The sequence below is a fragment of the Momordica charantia genome, assembly GCF_013281855.1.
Source record: "Momordica charantia cultivar OHB3-1 chromosome 2 unlocalized genomic scaffold, Mcharantia_2.0 BLBB01000002.1, whole genome shotgun sequence".
NCBI lineage: Eukaryota > Viridiplantae > Streptophyta > Magnoliopsida > Cucurbitales > Cucurbitaceae > Momordica > Momordica charantia.
The window spans coordinates 12,320,468-12,341,260 of record NW_028275160.1 but is presented as its reverse complement, the minus strand read 5'-3'; the positions used below and the strand labels follow the sequence as shown (position 1 = coordinate 12,341,260).

Sequence of the window (20,793 nt, the reverse complement as noted above, 5' to 3'; positions counted from 1 at the left end):
TATGAACCAATCATGTCATAATATTTTTTTGGAAAAGATTAATTTTTTACTAAGAACTTTAAGTGAAGGAGTAGATCTTAATCAATTAAACAATAATTTTGAACAATTTTTACATTTTAAACCTTATTCAACAATACGTATGGATAAAGATTTAAATATTCTCTATTTTAACCGATGATATATGCTTTAATTAGTTGAATTTACCAAAAAAAAAACTAGTTGAATTATGTTTTGCTCCGTTTTGAAACCTTTTTTTATATGGTTGTAATAGCTTAATTTAAAATTTAAAGACTTCATTGAAATTTTTGACAATATAGAGAACAAAATTTGTAATTTAAGAAAAGAAAGAAAGAAAGAATAGGAATACGATGAACATTTTGCCTAAAAATTAGTTTCACCACTTCATTTTCTTGGTCACAAAGAGAAAATTCGTTGGTTCCCAATGGAGAGATCGCAGAATCCAAACACGAACCCTAATCCTGTATCGTCGCCGATTGCTGCGTTATGGCCGACAATTGATGCGTCACTGGGGTTGTCCGAGGAAGAGTCCGTGAGCTATGCCCGCGGATTCTACAAATTTGGATTTGCGTTGCTACCATTTCTTTGGGCGGTTAATTGCTTCTACTTCTGGCCTGTTCTCCGCGATTCCCACTCGTTTCCTCGCATCCGACCCTGTGAGTTTGCCTCTCTCTGTATCTTTTCGATGAACACGTTTGTACTTTCAATAGTTTCCTTAGTCTACCCTGAGGTGATGTATAAAGAATGATGAATCCGGAATTTACTTTGTTACTGCTGTTCATAGGTGGACATGAATCTGATCATATTGCTGGATTTACCTTAGCTCAATATTTCAAGGATTAGTAGTTGTTTTTCTCGTTCTGTTATAACTCCATTTCTGTATCACATTGATACTCCTCACAACTTGATGGGAAACAATGGATAATAAATTACCGATCCTGTTCATATTCACTAAATTGAGCCTTAAGAATTCAGAAGTGCTTTCTGGATTTCCAATGACAACCTTTCGTTGTAGTGACATAGATATGCATTTTCTGGTGCCTAGGAAGGTGCAAATTCTTGGTTCTTGCTCTCCAAGTGTACAATATTTTTAAATTACCGTAGTTGCTATTCTTTTGAACTTCATCATGCATATCCTTCTTTTTTTGGACAAATTGTACAAACCTATGGTGGTTGTTACAATTGTACTCATAAACAATATTGTTAAACTCATAGAATACACGAGTTGTATTTTATCGACTCACATGCCATGCCCATGATTCAAGTCATGCACTTGAGTCCTAATTTACTAGAATCATCCATTTCAAAATATGAATCATGAGGAACGAAGCAAAGAAATCTTATTAAAAAATTTTATGGAGAGAAGAAGATCCAATCAAATATTTTACATTGTAACATTTCTCTTATACTCTTCTAGACTCATAAGGAAAAAAATAGGAAAAATTTAAAAGAAATCAGAGAAATGAGTGTCATACAAGTTTAGGTGTTGGGAGTCTGGAAGAAGTGAAGCAAGGAGATGTAATATAAGCGTGTGGCATGACAAAGCTGATTGGAAAAAGAATTGAAAGAAAACAGAGAAGGAAGGAGGAAGGAAGAAGAAGTATTGCAAAGACTAGAGGAAGTTAGAGAAACCTGGAGTCTTAACAGATTTATTTTAGTGAAGGGTGACAGTTTTCTAAAGGGAAGGATCTAGACTTACGGTCTTACAATTCACGTGGGTGGATGGGTGGCTTGGATTTGGGGAGTGGGATTGTGCTGTGGAAAGATTACATTTTCCTTGAACAAAATTTAATAATTTAGATAGAGATAATGGACTCCGATTCCTTTCCAAATTTCTATTACCTTCAACAATTTAATATACATATGTGATTTTCTATTTAAATACTAGTCATAAAATAAAACTTATCATACACGCTACGTTAAGATACATGCTAGGCTAAATTTTAATTTGATACATGTTTCGATTCACGAGTTAACATCCTTGCTCAAATTGAACTTTTTGTTTTAGTAAAGAGAAGTGAAGATTCTTGGTTCTTGCTTCCCAACTATACAACATTTTTTAATTTTGGAGTTGGATTGCTTTTCAAGTCATGGTTGCAGTTATTTGAACTTCATTTCCTTTTTTCAGGAAAAAAAGTGTGCATCTACCTGGTTGACCAAGGAGTGTGTGTGCGTGCATGTATTCATGTATGAATTTAATTATATACCAACTAGTGTTTTAAAAAGCTCGAGGCGCACTAAAGCCCAATAGACCTCTGGAGCTTAAGCGCGAGGCGCAAAAAAAAGCGCGGGCTTTTTTTCGCGAGGCGCATTATATATAAAAATAAATAAATATATATACACACACATATAAAACATATAAAAGCCAAATAAGATTAGAAAACATCATAGGTCTTCTCTTAGCATAAAGAATCATGGTCCACAAACTAGTATAAGACTAGAAGTATGATAGTTCGAAATAAAAATCTAAAGATCAAACTCATCATCACTAAATAGTCCTTCAATTTCATCATTTTCATCCTCTCCATCATTAGACTTGTAGCCATCTGCATCTTCCTCCTCGGTGTAATCTTCATCATCAATCAATTGTATGGGTGTGGGCCGTGTGGATTGAGAAGAACTTGAAGCTCCAGCCGTAGTCCTACTTCTTGACCTTGACGTGCTTGCTCTAGAATGATAGGCAGGTTCTTCTGCTCCAGCAGCTCTCGAAACATCACCCCATGTTAAGGAATCATCAACAAATACAAGATCATTATCCTCTTCAGAATCACTATCCATTCTCTCTATCAGCCACTCATTACTATCATCGATATCCTTCAAAGAGATAGGGTCGATTGTGTTCCGCATGTTATGTCGTCGTTTCAATGTTCTATTATACTTTATGAAGACCAAATCATTCAGACGACGTTGTGCAAGTCTATTTCTTTTTTTGCTATGAAGCTGCAAAGTATAAAAGAAAAAAGTCCTATAACAATAATTCTAACCAAGAAGTTAAAAACATATTTATCAAGTGTCAAAGAACTAACCTGTTAAAAAACACTCCAATTCCGTTCACATCCCGATGCACTACAAGTAAAACCGAGAACTCTCATAGCAAACTTCCTCAAGTTTGGAATTGATACTCCAAAATCATCCCACCATTCCACTGTTAAATTGAACTAAACTATGTTAATAATTTTAAACCAAGTAATCAATCAAACATAATAAATCAATACTATTAAAGATTACCTGGAGATCTTTTATTTCTTTGTCTAATCGCCATGGGTTGTTCGAATATTCCTTCGGCGTTCTTGTACTTGGTCATCTCTTGAATTATCTTGTCTTGTATTTCTGAGGAAGGGACCATTCTTGTGACACATGCATACATCCCATTAACAATTTCATCATCTTCAGTAATGTTAGGATTTGAATAGAAGAATTCTGGATTTAGATAATATCCTGCTGCATGCAAAGGACGGTGCAACTGAAGATCCCATCTTTGATTGATGATTTGAAAAACGTCCTTGTATTTGTCTTCCTTACCATTAAAAGATTTAGCAATGGCCTCCTTAGCTCTATCCATGGCCTCATAAATGTATCCCATAGGAGGCTTCTTCTCACCATCCACCAATCTAAGCACTCGAACTAAAGGGCCCGATACTTTAAGAGCAAATACAATTGTATTCCAAAATGATGCCATCAATATTGTCTGAACAACTCGCTTGCCTTGTTGTTCCTTGCTCCATTTGCTATTTTTCCATTCATCAGAAGTAAGCATCTTCCTCAAGTTATTATTCTGATGATGTGTGCTTGATAATGTTATGCAAGTTGTGGCAAGCGAGTCTTAGCTGGCCTAACTAACTCCTTATGATTCGTAAATTGCCTCATCATATTTAACAATCCTGGGCGAACATAAATAAGATTACTGATCTCCATGGCTCGTTTTAGTGTGTTGCGGATATTTCCGATCTTAAATATGTCCTCCAACATCAAGTCCAAGCAATGAGCTGCACATGGTGACCAAAATAAATTTGGTCGTTTTGCTTCTAATAATCTCCCTAGTAACAAAATAAAATAAAAAAGATAACATATTAGCCTACTTGAAATGTTTAACTAACATAAGACTAATTTGTAGAGAAGCAAGGAATTTGATTTCTTACCCGCCAACACATTTGCTGAAGCACTATCAGTAACGACGTGTGCGACATTGGCTTCTCCAATGCGCTCGACAAAATCATCAAGTAACTCAAACATTTTCTTCCCGTTCTTTACATAAGATGAAGCATCAATGGACTCAATAAACATTGTGCCTTTAGGACTATTAACTAAAAAGTTAATTAATGTCCTCTCTCTCCTATCGGTCCTCCATCCATCGGCCATGATAGTACATCCAACCTTGGCCCACTCTTCCTTGTGACTCTTCATCAATCCATGTGTTGCTTCTAAATCCTTTTTCAACAACGGCACTCTAAGCTCATAATAATATGGTATTTTTAGTCCAGGACCGAATTGTCCTATTGCTTCAACCATAGGAGCAAAGCTTTCAGAATTGATAGCATTCAAAGGAATTCCAGAATCATAAAACCATCGTGCAATTCTTTGAACTGTGCACTCCCTTATTTCCTTTTTGTAAGCTTCATTGAGTGTTGTTTGTTTGCCTTTCTCATTCTTTCGATTCAGAACTACCGACTCTGGATTAGGAGTAAAAAATGCATCAATTGAACCTTTCTGCCTTGGCTTCTTAGGGTCTAAACTTGGCCTTTGACTACAAGGTCTCTTACTCGAACTAGTTATAATCAAATCATCCTCATCTTCATCATCCATACCAAAATCTTGATCATCAATATCAGGTATAAGATTTCTTTGTTCTTTGATCTCTTTCTTCTTGGACATGTGCTCCCTAATTTCTTCCTTCACATGATCCGAACATTTCTTGCATGCGGTTGTATTTCTATAACCACCAACAAGGTGTCGTTTCACCCTATAAACTCCTCCTTTTGTGACTTTTGAACAAAAACTACATTAAAAGTAGTCAAATCTTGAGGATTTGCCAAAGTAGCATACTTCCATGCCGGATCTTTTCTTGGGCCTTCATTAGACATCTATGTAAAATTGTAATCAATAGAAAAAAAAACAGAATATTAGAAGGACGGAGCTTACTGTTTTGGATTGGAGAAATTGAAGAAAATAGTGTTGGATTGGAGAAATAGAAAGTGAAGAAGGGATAGAGAAATAGCTTACTGTCTGTAACTTTGTTGGAGTGGAGAAATAGAAATTGAATACTATAACTTTGTTGTTGGAGGTTGTTGGAGCTTGCTGTTTTGGATTAGAATAGAAACAGAGGGAAAGATATGCACTTTCCATTGGATTGGAGAATTAAAAAATTAGAAATAAAGATAGAGAAAAGAATAGAAATAGAGAGAGAGCTTACAAATGGAGGGGGAGAGTTGCTCACAGTCACAGAGTCAGCGGCACCGCTCATGCAACCACGGGCGGCCGGCCACAGGAGATACAGAGAGAGACAGAGAGTGTCAAAATCGAAATAGAGAGAGAGAGATGCAGTGAAAGTCGAAAATCGAAATAGAGGGAGAAGAAGAACTAAGTGTCTGTTGAGTTTTTTACGTGCATGGGAAGGAAAGGAAGAAGACGATACAGTTGAGATTCTTTCCATTTAAAAAAAAAAATCAAATTAAGATTGGAAATCGGAAAAGGCGTGCGGCGGTTATCATTCTACTCATTCCATTTAATTAAATAGTTCTGCATTTAGGGTCTGTACGTTTTATTTTTTATTTTTAAAAACAGAGCCCATGAAGCCCGCGCTTCATAGGCTTAGAATTTTCTAACGAGGCGCGCGCAAAGCGCGCGCCTCATTCAGATCGCCTCGCCTTGAAAAGGCGAGGCGCAATAGGTGGGCATAATGCCTAGGCGCGCCTTTTAAAACACTGATACCAACTAGGACAATAAGGGTGGTTTTGTGTGTGTTGTGTGTAATAAGGGTGGTTTTTTGTGTGTTAATGAGAAACTCTCAGAAAGGGCCAATCTTAAACGTGGTTTATTATTTGTTGAATGCATCAACAACCCTTTGTTTTTATGTATCTCCTTGGTGGTGGTAATGGCATTGGTTTTGGAGATACCTTTCAAGGCCATAGGTTCAAGCGCTCCACTTGAGAACTTAATAACATAAAACGCTTAATGTTTTTCAGACTTGGCCTTGAGGTGGACTAAGTCTTCTTGAGAGTTATTCGGGTGGGCATTGAGGATAAGGCAAGGAGTGGGCTCTTGACACCTTGGTTACCATTTTCTCCCTTCTATTTCATAGTTACACTGACTTATCCAAGGTTCATGAGTTAGAGTGATTAAAAGTTATTCTCCACCTGTTGTTTCTTGTGGTTTAAATTATTCAATCTCATTCTTATTTGATAAAAGATCTCAATAAATTGATTCCAAGATAATGCAGAGAAGTTGTTTATATGAAGGAAAATTGTTTTATAGTAGAATTTATAGTTGTACTGCAATTACGAATTAATTAGTGCAATAACGAATCTATAGTTCATAGTTGTACCGAAATAATGAAATCAATTTGAGATTAACACTGTCAACACTCAAAGGCTTCTCTTTTGGTCACTATAACTCGGAAATCCACGACACTTCTCTTGCATGACTATGTTTATTTCATTCGTAATTTGGATTCTAGTCCATATTCTTTCGGAACAAATTATGGTAGTCCAACATGTCTAAGAAAGGTGAGTTCTTTCTTTGGTTTATTTAGTATGAAAGCTTTGACACTTGGACAAAGTTTAGAATTTTGATTTTTCTCTTTTCATGAACGGGTGTCCCTGTAATGGAAATGGTGGGGATCAAAGCCATATGATGATCTACTGAACTTTAGCATGGGTATATGGTGCAGCATTCTGGATCTTTTCAACCTAAAGTGGTACCCTGGGGAGTCCTGTCTTTTGATTCTCTTACTGTAGTTCTTCTCTCTTTTCACTCCTTTAGGAGTTTATATCTTTGAACAATTTTGTTCCTTTTCATTTCATTTCTCAATAAAAAGATCGTATTTTGTTAAAAAGAAAAAAAATATATGTGACTGAAGGTTTACTTTCACCTTATTGATTAGTCCTGACATAATACAATGCTTTGGTATGCTCTAATCAGTTTACTTTTGAATTTTGATGTTTTCCCCCGTTTTTCTTGCTTTATGTAACCATGGTAGTGTTAGTGTTAACTTTTTTCTTTTACAAAGTTCGATAAGGCATTTGTTTCCGTTGACTTTGAGTTATTCCCTGTTAGGTTAAGAGATCTGTGAGAAATTCACTGATATTATTTTCCCCCATAAAAACCTGGGTTTGGTGCTTGAAAATTTTATCTAACGATTTGAAATTGTTCTTCCTTTTAGATATTGTTGGGTCAGCTATTGGGTTTGCTGTTTTCATGGCCATTCTTTCCTCTTGGGCCTTGACATTTGCCATTGGAGGGGAACGTCTCTTTGGACCTGTTTGGGATAAACTTGTGATGTATAACGTTGCTGACAAATTAGGATTGACAGGTTGGAACTAGTTTGGTTCCTTCCTTTCAGCAACTAATCTCGTTCTCGTTTTTGTATATTTCAAAATGTATAACTTTCTACTGTCAATTCTTTGCCCTTAAGATCAAAGTTGAAGCATCTGGTTTTACTTCTCCAAGTGATATAAGGTTCAAACATAAACTTAGTTATAACAGGGATTTCAGATTTAAACATAATTGAGACGAAAAGTCTGGGGTTAAACTGACATAAATTGTTTAAACAACACTTGAATTTGCATTGTCACACCGATGCTTGATGGTGATGCTGATTATCAGTAAATTCATGAATTTGAATGGGCTCTCCCTTCTGAGCTTTGTGGATTCCTTTGCTTCCATTATAGAAACTGTGCTTTCTTTTCTGGTTTCCCTACTTGCGTACATTCGTTTTTCAGGTCAAAATAGAAGGGACTATTCAGAATGCATCACCAAGCGCGAAAAAACGTACGATGGTATAAAAGAAAACTTACAACAGGGAGATTTTAGTAGGATATTGTTGTATTGTATTCCCAATTTCAGACACATATCTGTTAGTGTTGATTCTCTCTATAAGATAGCATTGAAAGAAGTTTGTTTTGAAATGCTACTTTTGGATGATTTTCCCTGGCAGAGTAAGCTGTGATTATCTTAATAACTTTGGTTAGTAAAAATACTAATCTCTTGATGTTTTGTGGTGCTGTCAATGCTCCAAATGTGGAAGCCTCTCACCAAAACAGAGAGAAGAGGGAGGGAGGAGATTTGCTACAAATGGTGAAGGATTGATATTGATAGGGTTGATGGGGAATCTGTTTCTTTAATGTCCTTTTTTTGCTTAAGTTTTCTTTTACAATTATTATTTTAATCTCAATTTTCGTTTTTAGCCGTACACACGGAGTTGGGTCGGGTTGGGTTGGGTCAAGTCAGATATGGAGTCCAGTTTCAAAAGTGAAAACAAGATTGCCGCATCTTCGTAGTCTTTTCTAAGTTCGTTGACCAGTAATTTTATTTTATTCTACCTTTAATAAAAAAAACCACTTTTATTTTTAAAATTTGGTTAAAATTTCAAAGACTTCTATTGTACTAGGTTAGTTCTTATCTTATAGACATTTTATTTTTGTAATTTATTTAAGGAAATAGTGTTGGAGGTTTACCACATAATGAGAATTTCTAATTTTAATAAAAATTGCTTTGAATAGATATTAACAGTTGGCATTGAGGGTTTTGCCTGGTTCAAAATTAATAGCCATTGCTGAATATAGAAAAAATATGCTGAATATTGAGAATAAATGAAGTTATTTGGTTATATTTGGTTACTCTCTGAATCTTTTCTCTTGTGGAAAAAGTTTTTAATAATTTCAATGTCCAAAATGGGCATTCTGAATCAGTCCGTACAATGCCAAATTTCTTTTAAGAACTGAATTTGAGGGACCATTAGTGGTCTTTTTCTTTAATCTTTTATTTATTTATTTATTATTATTTTTTTAAAAAATATGGGTTGGAGAACTTTAATTTCATTTTTGCAAACACTATTACATTGAAGAGTTCTATAAATTTGATCAACAGATATATTAAAATAAAATTGTTTTCATTATTGAGCTCCCAACCAGAAAAAGAAAATAATAATAATAATGAATGGGTTAGTTTTATTTAACTATATTTAAGCTATAGTTTCAAAATCTCTCTAATTTTGATGCGCGTCACTTCCTACCCTCTAGGTGTCGGTGTCACATGTCTGGTCGTTTCTGTTTAGTTTGTCTTCGGACTACGATTTGTTATGATACTATTTGTAACCTCTCATGCTTTCAAACTCAAAGGTTCTACAAACCAACATGGATAGTCTTTTCTACATGTTTTGTCCTCGTAAAAATACTTCTAGATTTAATTTTTCAAGTTTAATTTTTAAGAATAAAAAATTAATAAATAAAGTCGTTATTAAACAAGTACATATATCATGCATTTAATCGGATGTATTTTACGTGTATTTTGAATAATTACTTATTTTCTCCTGTGTCTAACCAAAACCTCCTCAAGGGAACCAAACAGTTGTTAAATTATTTTTGAAAGAAATTATTGAAAAAATTAAAACAAAAAAGAATTTCTTTTGATGGCATATGACAACCTGTGTAACTGCATAGCCAGAAATGATTTTTACTATTTAGAGGAAATTTGGATTCCTTTTCAAAATTTCTGATGACCAAAAAAAATGAATTGGCTAAATAATAAAAAAAAAAAAAACAAGTAAAAATGTAACTATCCACAATTAAGACAACCATTATTTATATATCTGATATTACAAGATGTTCTGTTTTTGGCAATAATTTCACTAAATTAAGGTTTCAAACTTCATTATGCTGATTCAGCTAGTTGGGTTTTGGGATTCTTTTTTTTTTTTTTTGTATTAATAGTTAGTTTGAAAAGGGAAAGCAAAAGTAAAAAATAGTGATAGTTTTATTAACAGTGAAAAAAAGAGAGAATTTTAGTAGATGATTTTAGTCTTACATTTTTATTAGACGATTATTTTTATCCTTTAGTAAAATTGGAGGATTTTGATATTTCTCTCTATATGGGAAATTGAAACAACTTAGGTAAATGTTTTTGGAATTGACGGAAAAAAAACCATAAACTTAGATAAGTTTGGCATCAATTTTTATCCTAAACTTTCAATTTCATCAAATTTAACTCTAAACTTAGATAAGTATTAACAATTTTTACCATCTATATTAAAATTTCGCTTCCCATTGTTAGGAATGTATTCCTATCCGCTTAATAATATATGCGTAGAAGATTAAGTTATGTTTGTTATTATTGACATATAAATTATGAGTACTTTTAAATATATATATTTGAGAGTCAATATATATGAATATAAATTTAATGGTTAAGATATTTTATTCTTATCTTAGAGGTTGGAGGTTCAATCCTTAATCTCCATATTTATTGTAATATATATCTATATATATTTGAGAATATGCAAGGTATGATGCTCAATTAACCTTTTCAACAAATATTAATTAAATTTTATATGGTTAATTAATACTATTTTAACCTGGTATGTGTATGACAAAATCTAATAATTTGAAAAATGGATAAATTAAGTAGGATCTTACACCCATTGTGGCAAAATTGATAAATTTAGTTCAACAACATGTAAGGGCGGAGATTGGAACGTTCAACTTTTTTTAGTCGAAGATATATGCAATAACCAAAATTGGTCCTTTTTTTCTTTTTGTTTTTTAATTGAAGTGTAAAATTTGCTATATATTATAATTTTTCCTTGTTAGGATATACTATTTTCTTTTGACATTTTCTCATTGGAACACTAATATAATTAAGAAAATGTTAGTTTTCTCAAATAACATATCTTGGACTTTAAATCCAATTGCATATTATATACACATTTCAAAAGTTGATCTTTAAAATTTTGAAAATTTCTATTTAGGTTACTCAAGTTTTCTACCTTGTTATAGTTAAACATTAAAAAAAAAAAATGTTTTTTACACCCCTAATTTGCATATAAAATTAAATATGATATCAACCATATTTCGATAATAAAAAAAGTTCCTAAATACATCCTCTCCATAGTTTGTTAGAAGATGCATATAACGTTATAATAATATATATTCAAATTTCCAGTTTATAACTAATTATTACTTAAAAAATCAAGCTAAAGCGAGCATAATAACTTAGTAATAACTGACATATATCTCCAACCAAGAAGTTGTAAGTTCAATCCCTCACTTTTACATGTTGTACTAAAAAAAGTTACTTCAAAAATCAAAAGCGCTAGATATTTTCAATGAATTCGTCGATTATAATTTTTTAAAATTATTATTTTTTACTCAATAAGTATTAAATTACATAACTTTTAAGTGTAGTAAGTAGTATACATGAAACTAATCATTATTTAATAGGGTTTTAATTGAAGTCCCGGGTTTGACCCTTTAAAGTGTTGATATTTTCACATATCAATATCCACTTTTGGCAAATACAGATGTCATCATAATCTCTTTACAGAGATTTAGTTAGCTGCAATAGAAAAATACCCAAAAAAAAAAGGGAAAATTGAAGATTGATTATTTTTGGTATGTTTAAGCATTATACCATCTCCATTTTGCACAAACAAAACCACATGGAGGTTTGACTAATATTGTGTTTTGTTCTTGTATCCCAATTCCCTATGTTAAAAATGTGAACCTATTTTTACCCTTTGAGTTTGCTAATCTCATTACTTATTTAGTTTATTAAAATCCGTGTTTTGTTCGTTGATTCGAATCTTAGTAAATAAGACATATATTACCTTATTCAAAATTGAAGGTTTTATCTATCCCACATTTGTTGAGCTAAAAAAACCTAGCGGATGGCTCTATCGAGAGGGCTTGTCTTGTGTGGCGAAATGATTCACACAAACCTGGTGGCATCGATTATCTCCGTTTGCTCCTGTGGCCAAACTAAAAGAAATTGGTTGCAACTAACATATCTTGGCCACTGCATTAGCTCGATGTCAAAAAGACCTTTCTTCATGTAGACCTCCACGAATAAGTTTCTATTCATCCTCCACCAAGTTTTCGAGCTCAGGGGAGGTTGTGTAGTTATTTGTTAACTTTTAGAATCATAGACTTGCAAACTAAATCTAGATTTTTTTTAGTACGATAAATATGGGGATGATAGATTGAATTTCCGAACTCTAGTGGATGAGGAAGATGTCTTAAATGTTGAGCTATGTTCATATTAATAACTAAATATAGGTTAAACGAGTAAATATTACAGGAATTTGTGCTTATAAAACATCTCAAGACATTGTTAAATTAAGTTGAGCTTATTCTTCCATAGTCATTTTGTCTGTTTTCTTAATGTATTTTAATTTTTAAATAAATTAATAATCAATTGATAATTCAAAACCAATTTTGAAATCTTAATTAAATTGAATTTCTTTTAGAAAAAAAGTTTTAAAAGATCAATTTTCTTTCTTTTAAAAGTCTTTTCTTTTTTAACTACTTTTAAAATAACAGGAAAAAGGAAGGAAAGAAAAAACATTAAGACTGATCTTTTTTTTAATAATATTTAAAATAAGGTCGTTATACGTTTCTTTACTCTTATCATATGACTTCAAGTTTTCTTTTTCCTTTTTTACTTTTATTTCCATGATATTTATCTTACACAGTGACATCAGCCCTACACATAATTTTAGTTCTACTCGAACTGTAATCGAGATGTTCCAGTGTGTGTATAATGAACTCACGAGAATTTAGTTTATATAATTGTGAGAATATATAAGAGATCAGTAAAGGAGTTTTACCAACTTCATACAACTTATAAATAATGAGAGCATTGCTTATTATATATGAAAAGAAAAAATGAAATAAAAAAGAAACTTGAAAAATGATGAAGAATAAGGAAGAATTAATTGCAGTGAAGAGATTATCCCAAATAAGGAACATTTTAGAAGACAGCCCATTTACCTAATTAGATCACAAATTGCCTTATAATGGCATCTGTTCTATGTTGTTACAAACAAAAATGTCTTCACAAACTTTAAAGAAAAAAATTAAAATTAAAATAAATAAATAAAACTTTGAGTTGTTCTGTTATATCAAATCTCAATGAAATTTTTTCACATCTAAAACTTTTTCTCTCTCCTCTTCTTCTTCTTCTTCTTGAGGGTTTCTCTCAAGTTTTTCAGTGTTGGGTTTTGGAGAATGGTTAGATCCAGCAGTAGCAGCGGCGGCAGTGGCGGCGGAAGCTGCTACAGAGGCCACTGGAGGCCGGCGGAGGACGACAAACTCCGGCGACTTGTGGAGCAGTATGGCCACCAGAACTGGAATTTTATTGCAGAACATTTTGAGAGCAGATCAGGTAAATTAAATAATTTTTTGTAATTATATCCAAATCTCAAACTCCGTCTGACGAGGAAATTTTTGTTCATTCCGATGCGTGTTTGGTTAGAAAGCTGCTTTCTTGAACGTTTTCGTTTCGATGGCAGCGATTTAATCTCTGAATTTTAACGTACAACGTTTAAAATTAATAAGATTTTAGTCCTTAGTTAAAAATTCTCAAAACAAAGTTGTTTTTTTAAAACTAAATTCTTCATTTTGACCTGATTTTTACGATGGGAACTAAATCGTTTTTAAATTTTAATAGACATGTTACGTACTAATTTTATGTTTTATTTTGACAAGATTAAGATCAATAACTTCACTTTAATTAACCCGTAAAGAGACTAAATAATTTTTAGATCCTAATTTCTTAAATACTAAGATTATTGATACTTCGCCTTCACCACCACATTTCGCAACAAAAACTGAACCATAATAAAATTTACACTACAGAGAAATTCACTAAAAGTCGTCAAAGCTAAAACATATGATGAAGTTTAAGCACTATATACAGATTAAATTGTTTTACACTATTAAAATTTAGAGACTAAACGGTAACGAAAAGTACAGAGACTAAATATGTTTTTTAAATGTCGGTTTTTTTTGGTTGGGAAGGAAAAAGCTGCAGATTGAGATGGTACAACCAGCTAGATCCAAGCATAAACAAGGACCCATTTACAGAAGAGGAAGAAGAAAGGCTTCTAATGTACCAGCAGCTCCATGGGAACAAATGGGCACTGATAGCTCGACATTTCAAAGGAAGAACCGACAACGCGGTCAAGAATCACTTCCATGTCATCATGGCCCGACGTCGAAGAGAACGCTTCACAATCTTCTCCAACAACAACAACCTTAATAACAAACAGCAACGCCTACTTAGGACCTTAATCCCCTCGAAGAATAACTTTCCAAACCATCTTCATCATCACAACGTCGTTAAATGGACTCCTCTCGCGGCGGCACCACCGGCGGCGACCGCACCGGAGGGGGAGGAGGAGGAGAAGAAGAAGAGGGTTCCATTTATAGACTTTCTTGGTATGGGAAGCTCTCGTTAGTTCACCCAAAGGTAGAGTTTTTTCTCTCTTAATTAAGGTTTGTGAGTTTGTTCTTGGTTGTCAAATATTTTGAAATATCAAAGATAAATTATGGATTGCCAACTATATATTAGATAGAGAGAGATTGTCAATTGATGTTTTTATTTTTAAATCTACTTTTTTATTTATTTATTATGTTTGTTTTGTTTGGAAACAAATTGTTTTTAGGGCGGGGTTTTTAAGATAATTGAGTGACTTGTAAATGTTAATAATGTTATTGTATATTTGAAATTGCTAAATAGGACTTCCGTGACCTAGTCCAAATGTACTTATGACGATTATTGTCTTTTTTCTATGGTTTTTAATAATGATTGTTTGCATTATTTTTATAGTAAGGTCTATGAGATTGGCATATAAAAGGTTAGAGTTGTTCTATATGATCTTTAAGTTCATATTTATGTATCAAATTTCATTTTTTAAAAGTTTGGTTGTGTTGCATGAAGCTTGAGAGCATATGCATAAATCGAGATCACGGTAGAATGGGGATGATTCTAAATTTATATACGAGCATGGTTTAAGAAAACGTTTTGAAAAGTGATACACTAACTACCCGATGCACATTTCTTTTTCAGTGGCACTGTCTCATTCTATGTAGCGATAATTTCATTCTAAAAAATAGTTCTAATTAGTATAGGTGATGTGTCCAAGTCACCAGAAATGTAAGAAGAATACATATGCCATGAAGTATTGAATTTTGATTTCAAAATTTAAACTAGGATACAACTAACAAAGCTTAGAAGAGGTCAACAACTTCAAAATGGAAAAAGGATTTAATGAACGAACCTAAGCAAAATTCAAACTCCTTAACCAGAAAAACTAAAATTTGAATTCACCATCGTAGGAAGAATTTGAATTTGAAGACATAAATTAAAACCTGAACTAGTCTAACTTGAAAATGTGAGGTGGAAAAACTCAGAAAAATATATGAGATTCAAACTAAATAAACAAAGAGAAAATTTCGAACATGGAAAAAACTTTGCAATCGTGTGGAAGCTCCACGTGCAGTGTTGACAAATACCAGATAAAGATAGAACTACTCTTTCGTGGGGCCTCCTACATTTCATGACATTTTTTAAGTGTCATTGAATCCCTTTTTTTTTGTTACCTTAAAAAATGTCATAAATAATGAAAAATCTAAAATCTTTGTTCTTTTTTATTGTCAAAAATCGCACCACCAACATTTTATGACATTTTTTAACTGTTATTGGATCCCAATATTTATGGACTTTTTATGACTTAAAAAATTTCATAAAAAATGGAAAAAGTTTGTAAATCTTTTTTTTTTCATGCCAAAATCACGCCCCCGATATTTAATAAAATTTTTTAACTGTCATTGAATCAAGAGTTTATTTTTCAACTTTTGTTACAATTTTTAAATGTCATAAATTTGTAAAAAAAACTGAAAAATAGCGTATGTTCACGCCAAAATTTTGACTGAGCAATTTATGACGAGTTGTTTTCAACATTTTTTACTCATTGAAGCCCATTGTAGTAGTGTGTGCAAAACCTAAATATTTAAAAATATTTCATATACTTGATCTGATATATGTGAAAATTTGGAAGGGTAAAATCAGAATAATTAATGGCCCATTTGATAATCATTTCTTTTTTTGGTTTTTCTTGTTTTTTAGTTTTTAGCTTTCTGTTTTTAGAAAACAAAAATTATATATGTTTGATAACTATTTTTTTATTTTTAAAAAACAGAAAACAAACCTGTTTGATAACAATTTGTAGTTTTATATTTTCAAAAGACAAAAAACCAAAAACCAAAGAATTATTCGATAACTATTTTTTGTTATATATATATATATATTTAATAAAATTAATAGAAAATTAGTTTTCTAAGATTATTTTAACTAATATATTTACCGACAAAATCTATTTCAAGTTGTTTCAAAATGATAATTTTGGGATAATTTTCCCTTCATTTTCATTGAAGCATAAATGACACAAATATATATGTTTTGCCTAAACTAAATAAGGAAACAAAACTAAAGAATGATAGCCTAAATTAAACAAGGAAAAACAATTAAACTCAATAATATACAATATAGGATTCGTATAACCTCCCCTCAAGTTGGAGCATGCAAGTCGTAAATGTCCAATTTGCCAAGAAGAAGATCAAATTGTATCTTTCCCAATGCCTTAGTAAAAATATCAGCCAATTGTGCCGATGTGGGAACATAAATTGGTGCAATTAGACCTTCCTTGATTGCATCCCGGACAAAGTGACAGTCAACTTTTTCAATGTGTTTGGTGCATTCATGGAAAACTGGATTCTGCTATGTGTAATGCATGCTGACTATCGCCGAAAAGAGATATTGCCTTTGGATGATGAACACCCAAGTTCAAAAGTACTCAAAAGTAGGCCTTTCAACTATTTTAGCTCACATGTAATAGAAGCCATAGAACGATATTCTGCCTCGGCAGAAGAATGAGCGATTGTATGTTACTTCTTAGTCTTCCATGAAATTAGTGAGTTTAAAAAAAAATGAACCATCTAGTGAAGGATCGTCGAGTAAGAGGACAAGTTGCCTAATTGGAATCACACCACCCTGTCAAAGATAGATCACTGTTGGAACGTAACAAAATTCCTTGGCCATGAGATTTCTTTAAGTAGCGTACAACACGTAACGCTGCATCCCAATGTTCCTTTCGCGGTTCCTGCATAAACTGAGATAAAATATGAACCGAGTAAGCTAAATCAGGACGAGTGACAACCAAATAGATAAGCCGCCCAACTAAACGTCGATAGGACTCCAGATCTAAAAGAGAAAGACCCGTAACACGTGCTAACTGATCATTCTGTTCTAGAGGAAAAAAAATGGTTTGGAGCCCAATAAACCAACCTCTCAGATGATATCAAGAGCATACTTTCATTGGCACAAATATAGACCTGAATTATTTCTAGCCCCCTCAATACCAAGGAAATATTTAAGTTACCAAGATCTTCATATGAAAACATTGGCTCAAATATGCCTTAAACCGCATTATCGCAACGGAACCATTGCTAGAGATTATCAAATCATCGACGTACACTAAAACGTTGAGCTGAACTAACCATTTAGTGTAATTGAATAAAGAATAATCAGAATAAGACTGAAGAAAACCATACCCCTTTAAAGTTGTTGCAAGCTTGGCAAACCAACATCGTGGAGCCTCTCGTAAACCATATAATGACTTTCGTAGTTGACAAACCATAGAGGAGTCACTGGCTGTAAAGCCTGGAGCAAGTTTCGTATAAACCTTCTCATCCAAATCACTATGAAGAAAGACATTATGTACATCCATCTGATGAAAGTCCCAATTTTTTTTATGCTGCAACTGCAAGAAAAGTTTGAACTGCCACCATTTTTGCTACTGGAGCAAAAGTCTCATTGTAGTCAATTCCTTCAACTTGATGATTGCCAAAGACAACGAGTCGGGCTTCAAGTGCTTAATACTGCCATCAGAATTGTATTTAATTTTGTACACCTATTTACTACCAAGAGTTTTCTTCCCGGTAGACAATTTTTCTATAGTTCAAGTGTCATTGTCTTTAAAAGCGTTAATTTCTTTTTGCATAGCAGTACGTCATCTAGCGTCTGTTACAACTTCTTTAAAGGATTGTGGTTCAACGCCTATAGTTATAGCTGTAAGAAAATTTCGATGTGGTGTAGTAAATTTATCACAACTAACATAATGTACTATAAGAAAAGAAGTACTTGAGGAAGCATGATGGCGTTGATCAAATGAGGGAAATCTGCAGCAGCATCTTATAATGCAAGTCGTTTCAGTTCCTAGTTTGAAGTTATTGGAATTATGGCATCATCGATTGGGTCACCTTTTCGAGAATGTAGTAAGGTTGCTCTCTTTTCTTTCCAACTCTAAAGATCATTTAGAAAAGGATGTGAGGTATGTCATCGGGCTAAACAGTCTCGCAATAGTTTTCTTCAAGTCAATATAAATCCACTAGAATATTTGAGCTAATTCATTGCGATTTGTGAGGTCTGTACAATGAACTTTCTTCTTGTGGTGCACGCTACTTCTTAATTTTGGTGGACGATTACTATAGGGTTGTATGGGTTTATCTCTTGATTGATAAAAAAGAGATTTTTTCAAATATTTATGTCCTTTGTTGCCATGATTGATCGCCAATTTTCTCAAAAGGTAAAAATAGTTCGTAGTGATAATGGAACAGAGTTTAACTGTCAGAAGAATTACTTTGCAAGCAATGATATTTCGTCACAAGTATTTCTCGAGGATGTGGGATTTGATGAGATAATGTGCACCAACCTTGTCCTTGTCTCCATCTCTTGAGCCATCGCCCTCATCATCTCTACCTTAGTTACCTGCCATGGATACTTCTTCACAAACTTGAAAATTTGGGGATAATTTTCCCTTCCTTTTCATTGAAGCATAAATGATACAAATGTACATGTTATGCCTAAACTAAACAAGGAAACAAAACTAAAGAATGATAGCCTAAATTAAACAAGGAAAAACAATAAAACACAATAACGTACGATATAAAATCCGTATCAGAAAATCTAACATCTTTGTACCTGCACCACTAACAATAAGACAAATGTTCAAATCTATACTATATTAAAAAGGGACAATCCAAGAAAAACATTTTTGGACTAATATGACCCTCCCTCAATTTCTAAATTACTAGACATGCCACTACTAATTAATTTTAAAAAATCAATTAATTATTTTATCCCTTTCTTTAAATATAGTAAATTAATTAGTTGATAATTACTATAACGAATATAAAATGTTTAATAATTACTATAAGGAATATAAAAGGTTGGAATTCAAAAGGTCTTTTCTACACATAAATTATAAAGTTAATAATTAATTATCAATAATACTAAATATATGGAATGCAAAAAGTCCTTTATACAACTTTAATAAATTCATTTAATTATAATTTATAATGGAATTTCTATCGTTTTGTAACTTTTAAACATCTATTACTCCTATAAATATAAGTTTTCTTCTACAATTTTATTTACAACCACTTGGAGATCCATTCATTCTTCTTTTTAGCGTTTTGAATTCATTGTTCTCAAAAAGCTATTCAATCTTCAAATATGTCTCAAGATGTTGGTGATATATTCAAGTTGCAAGGAAATAGATGTTGGATCTATATCTCGAATTCTAGGCTTACTCTTGGATAACTCTTCAAATTTCAAATACTTCTCAAGATGTTGGTGGCATATTCAAGTTGCAATATTACATGTTGGATCTATATCTCAGATTTTAGGTTGGTGACATTACAATTCCACTTTGTGATATGAGTCTATAGCTAGGGTCTTAGCATAATTGTTGCTATTGTTATTTTTTTTTCTTTTATAATTAGTGTATTTTTTATTTCAAATGTTTCGTGAACTTATTAATCATAATTACAAAGTTTATATTCCTTTAAAAAAAATCATGTAAGTTAATACCTTACAAAATTTTTAATTAATTAATTAATCAACTGTCAATGGTATTAGCTAGGTAAGTAATTAATCGAAAAAATTAGAATACAAAAAAGTTTTTCCATTTCATTCGTAGTAAACTTATAGAATTTTCAAATAATTAGTATAATTTATAAATATAATTAGTAAGATAAATATATATTTTTTTAGCGAGGTTGAAAATATATAAAAAAAAGCCTAAATTAGACAAAATGTATTTTTTAAAAAATTAAAATATAAAAATACTTATATATTTTTAATAATATTAAAAACAGTGTCATTAAAAATGTTGTATGAGATAATGCAATGTATATAAGAGATTAAGTGAATGTAATGTGAAACTATTCATTTACATAAATTAATTGTAATTAAATATTTATATATAACAATATATTTAATTGTAGAATACGAAGGTTTTGGAATGTTAAAAGATTTATAATTTTTTAGTTCCCTCCCGTTATAATGTAGTGTCTTCAATTCATTTCCACTAATTGTAAATAATAAAATATATTTAATGTAACTATAACGTTTCTATAAATTTAAAGTAAATACTAATTTAGTTAAATAAATTATTTTTATAATGAATAAATTTTTTTTTGTTATGTGTATTGCACGTGGTAATGTACTAGTATATACAAATGTTCAAATAAGATTAGAAAAAAGTAGCAAGAATAACAATCAACCTCGTACTTGAGTTGTCATCCAAAGTTCATCAGCAATTCAATTCATTACCAAAGTCATATGCCTAAGTTAATTTCAACTCATATTTATCTAAATAGTGGTATGTGAAAGGTCACATCCATGTTACATGTTTTAGTTATCAATGATCATGAAGTCGTT

The 20,793-nt window shown here is 32.2% G+C and overlaps 2 protein-coding genes and 1 pseudogene across 2 annotated transcripts; 2 read left to right on the top strand and 1 right to left on the bottom strand.

Annotated features, from left to right (window-relative positions):
* The first annotated feature begins 346 nt into the window (after window positions 1-346).
* LOC111023529 (gamma-secretase subunit) lies at window positions 347-7,682 on the top strand. The gene is made up of 2 exons (XM_022300988.2): window positions 347-674; window positions 7,397-7,682. Exons 1-2 carry the CDS (start codon window positions 443-445, stop codon window positions 7,555-7,557), a joined length of 393 nt encoding a protein of 130 aa, XP_022156680.1. The 5' UTR covers window positions 347-442; the 3' UTR covers window positions 7,558-7,682.
* Window positions 2,485-5,099, bottom strand: LOC148212828 (uncharacterized; annotated as a pseudogene).
* Window positions 7,683-13,149: 5,467 nt separating the features above from the next.
* MYB69 (myb domain protein 69) lies at window positions 13,150-14,751 on the top strand. Its single transcript, XM_022300979.2, has 2 exons — window positions 13,150-13,392; window positions 14,028-14,751. Exons 1-2 carry the CDS (start codon window positions 13,236-13,238, stop codon window positions 14,465-14,467), a joined length of 597 nt encoding a protein of 198 aa, XP_022156671.1. The 5' UTR covers window positions 13,150-13,235; the 3' UTR covers window positions 14,468-14,751.
* Window positions 14,752-20,793: the final 6,042 nt, after the last annotated feature.

What these genes read in the sequence shown, in the direction of transcription:
- LOC111023529 (XM_022300988.2), top strand. Translation starts at nt 443, where the DNA reads ATGGAGAGATCGCAGAATCCAAACACGAACCCTAATCCTGTATCGTCG. An exon ending in GTTTCCTCGCATCCGACCCT is followed by an intron (nt 675 to 7,396) that starts GTGAGTTTGCCT and finishes TCTTCCTTTTAG; the next exon opens with ATATTGTTGGGTCAGCTATT.
- MYB69 (XM_022300979.2), top strand. Translation starts at nt 13,236, where the DNA reads ATGGTTAGATCCAGCAGTAGCAGCGGCGGCAGTGGCGGCGGAAGCTGC. An exon ending in ACATTTTGAGAGCAGATCAG is followed by an intron (nt 13,393 to 14,027) that starts GTAAATTAAATA and finishes TTGGTTGGGAAG; the next exon opens with GAAAAAGCTGCAGATTGAGA.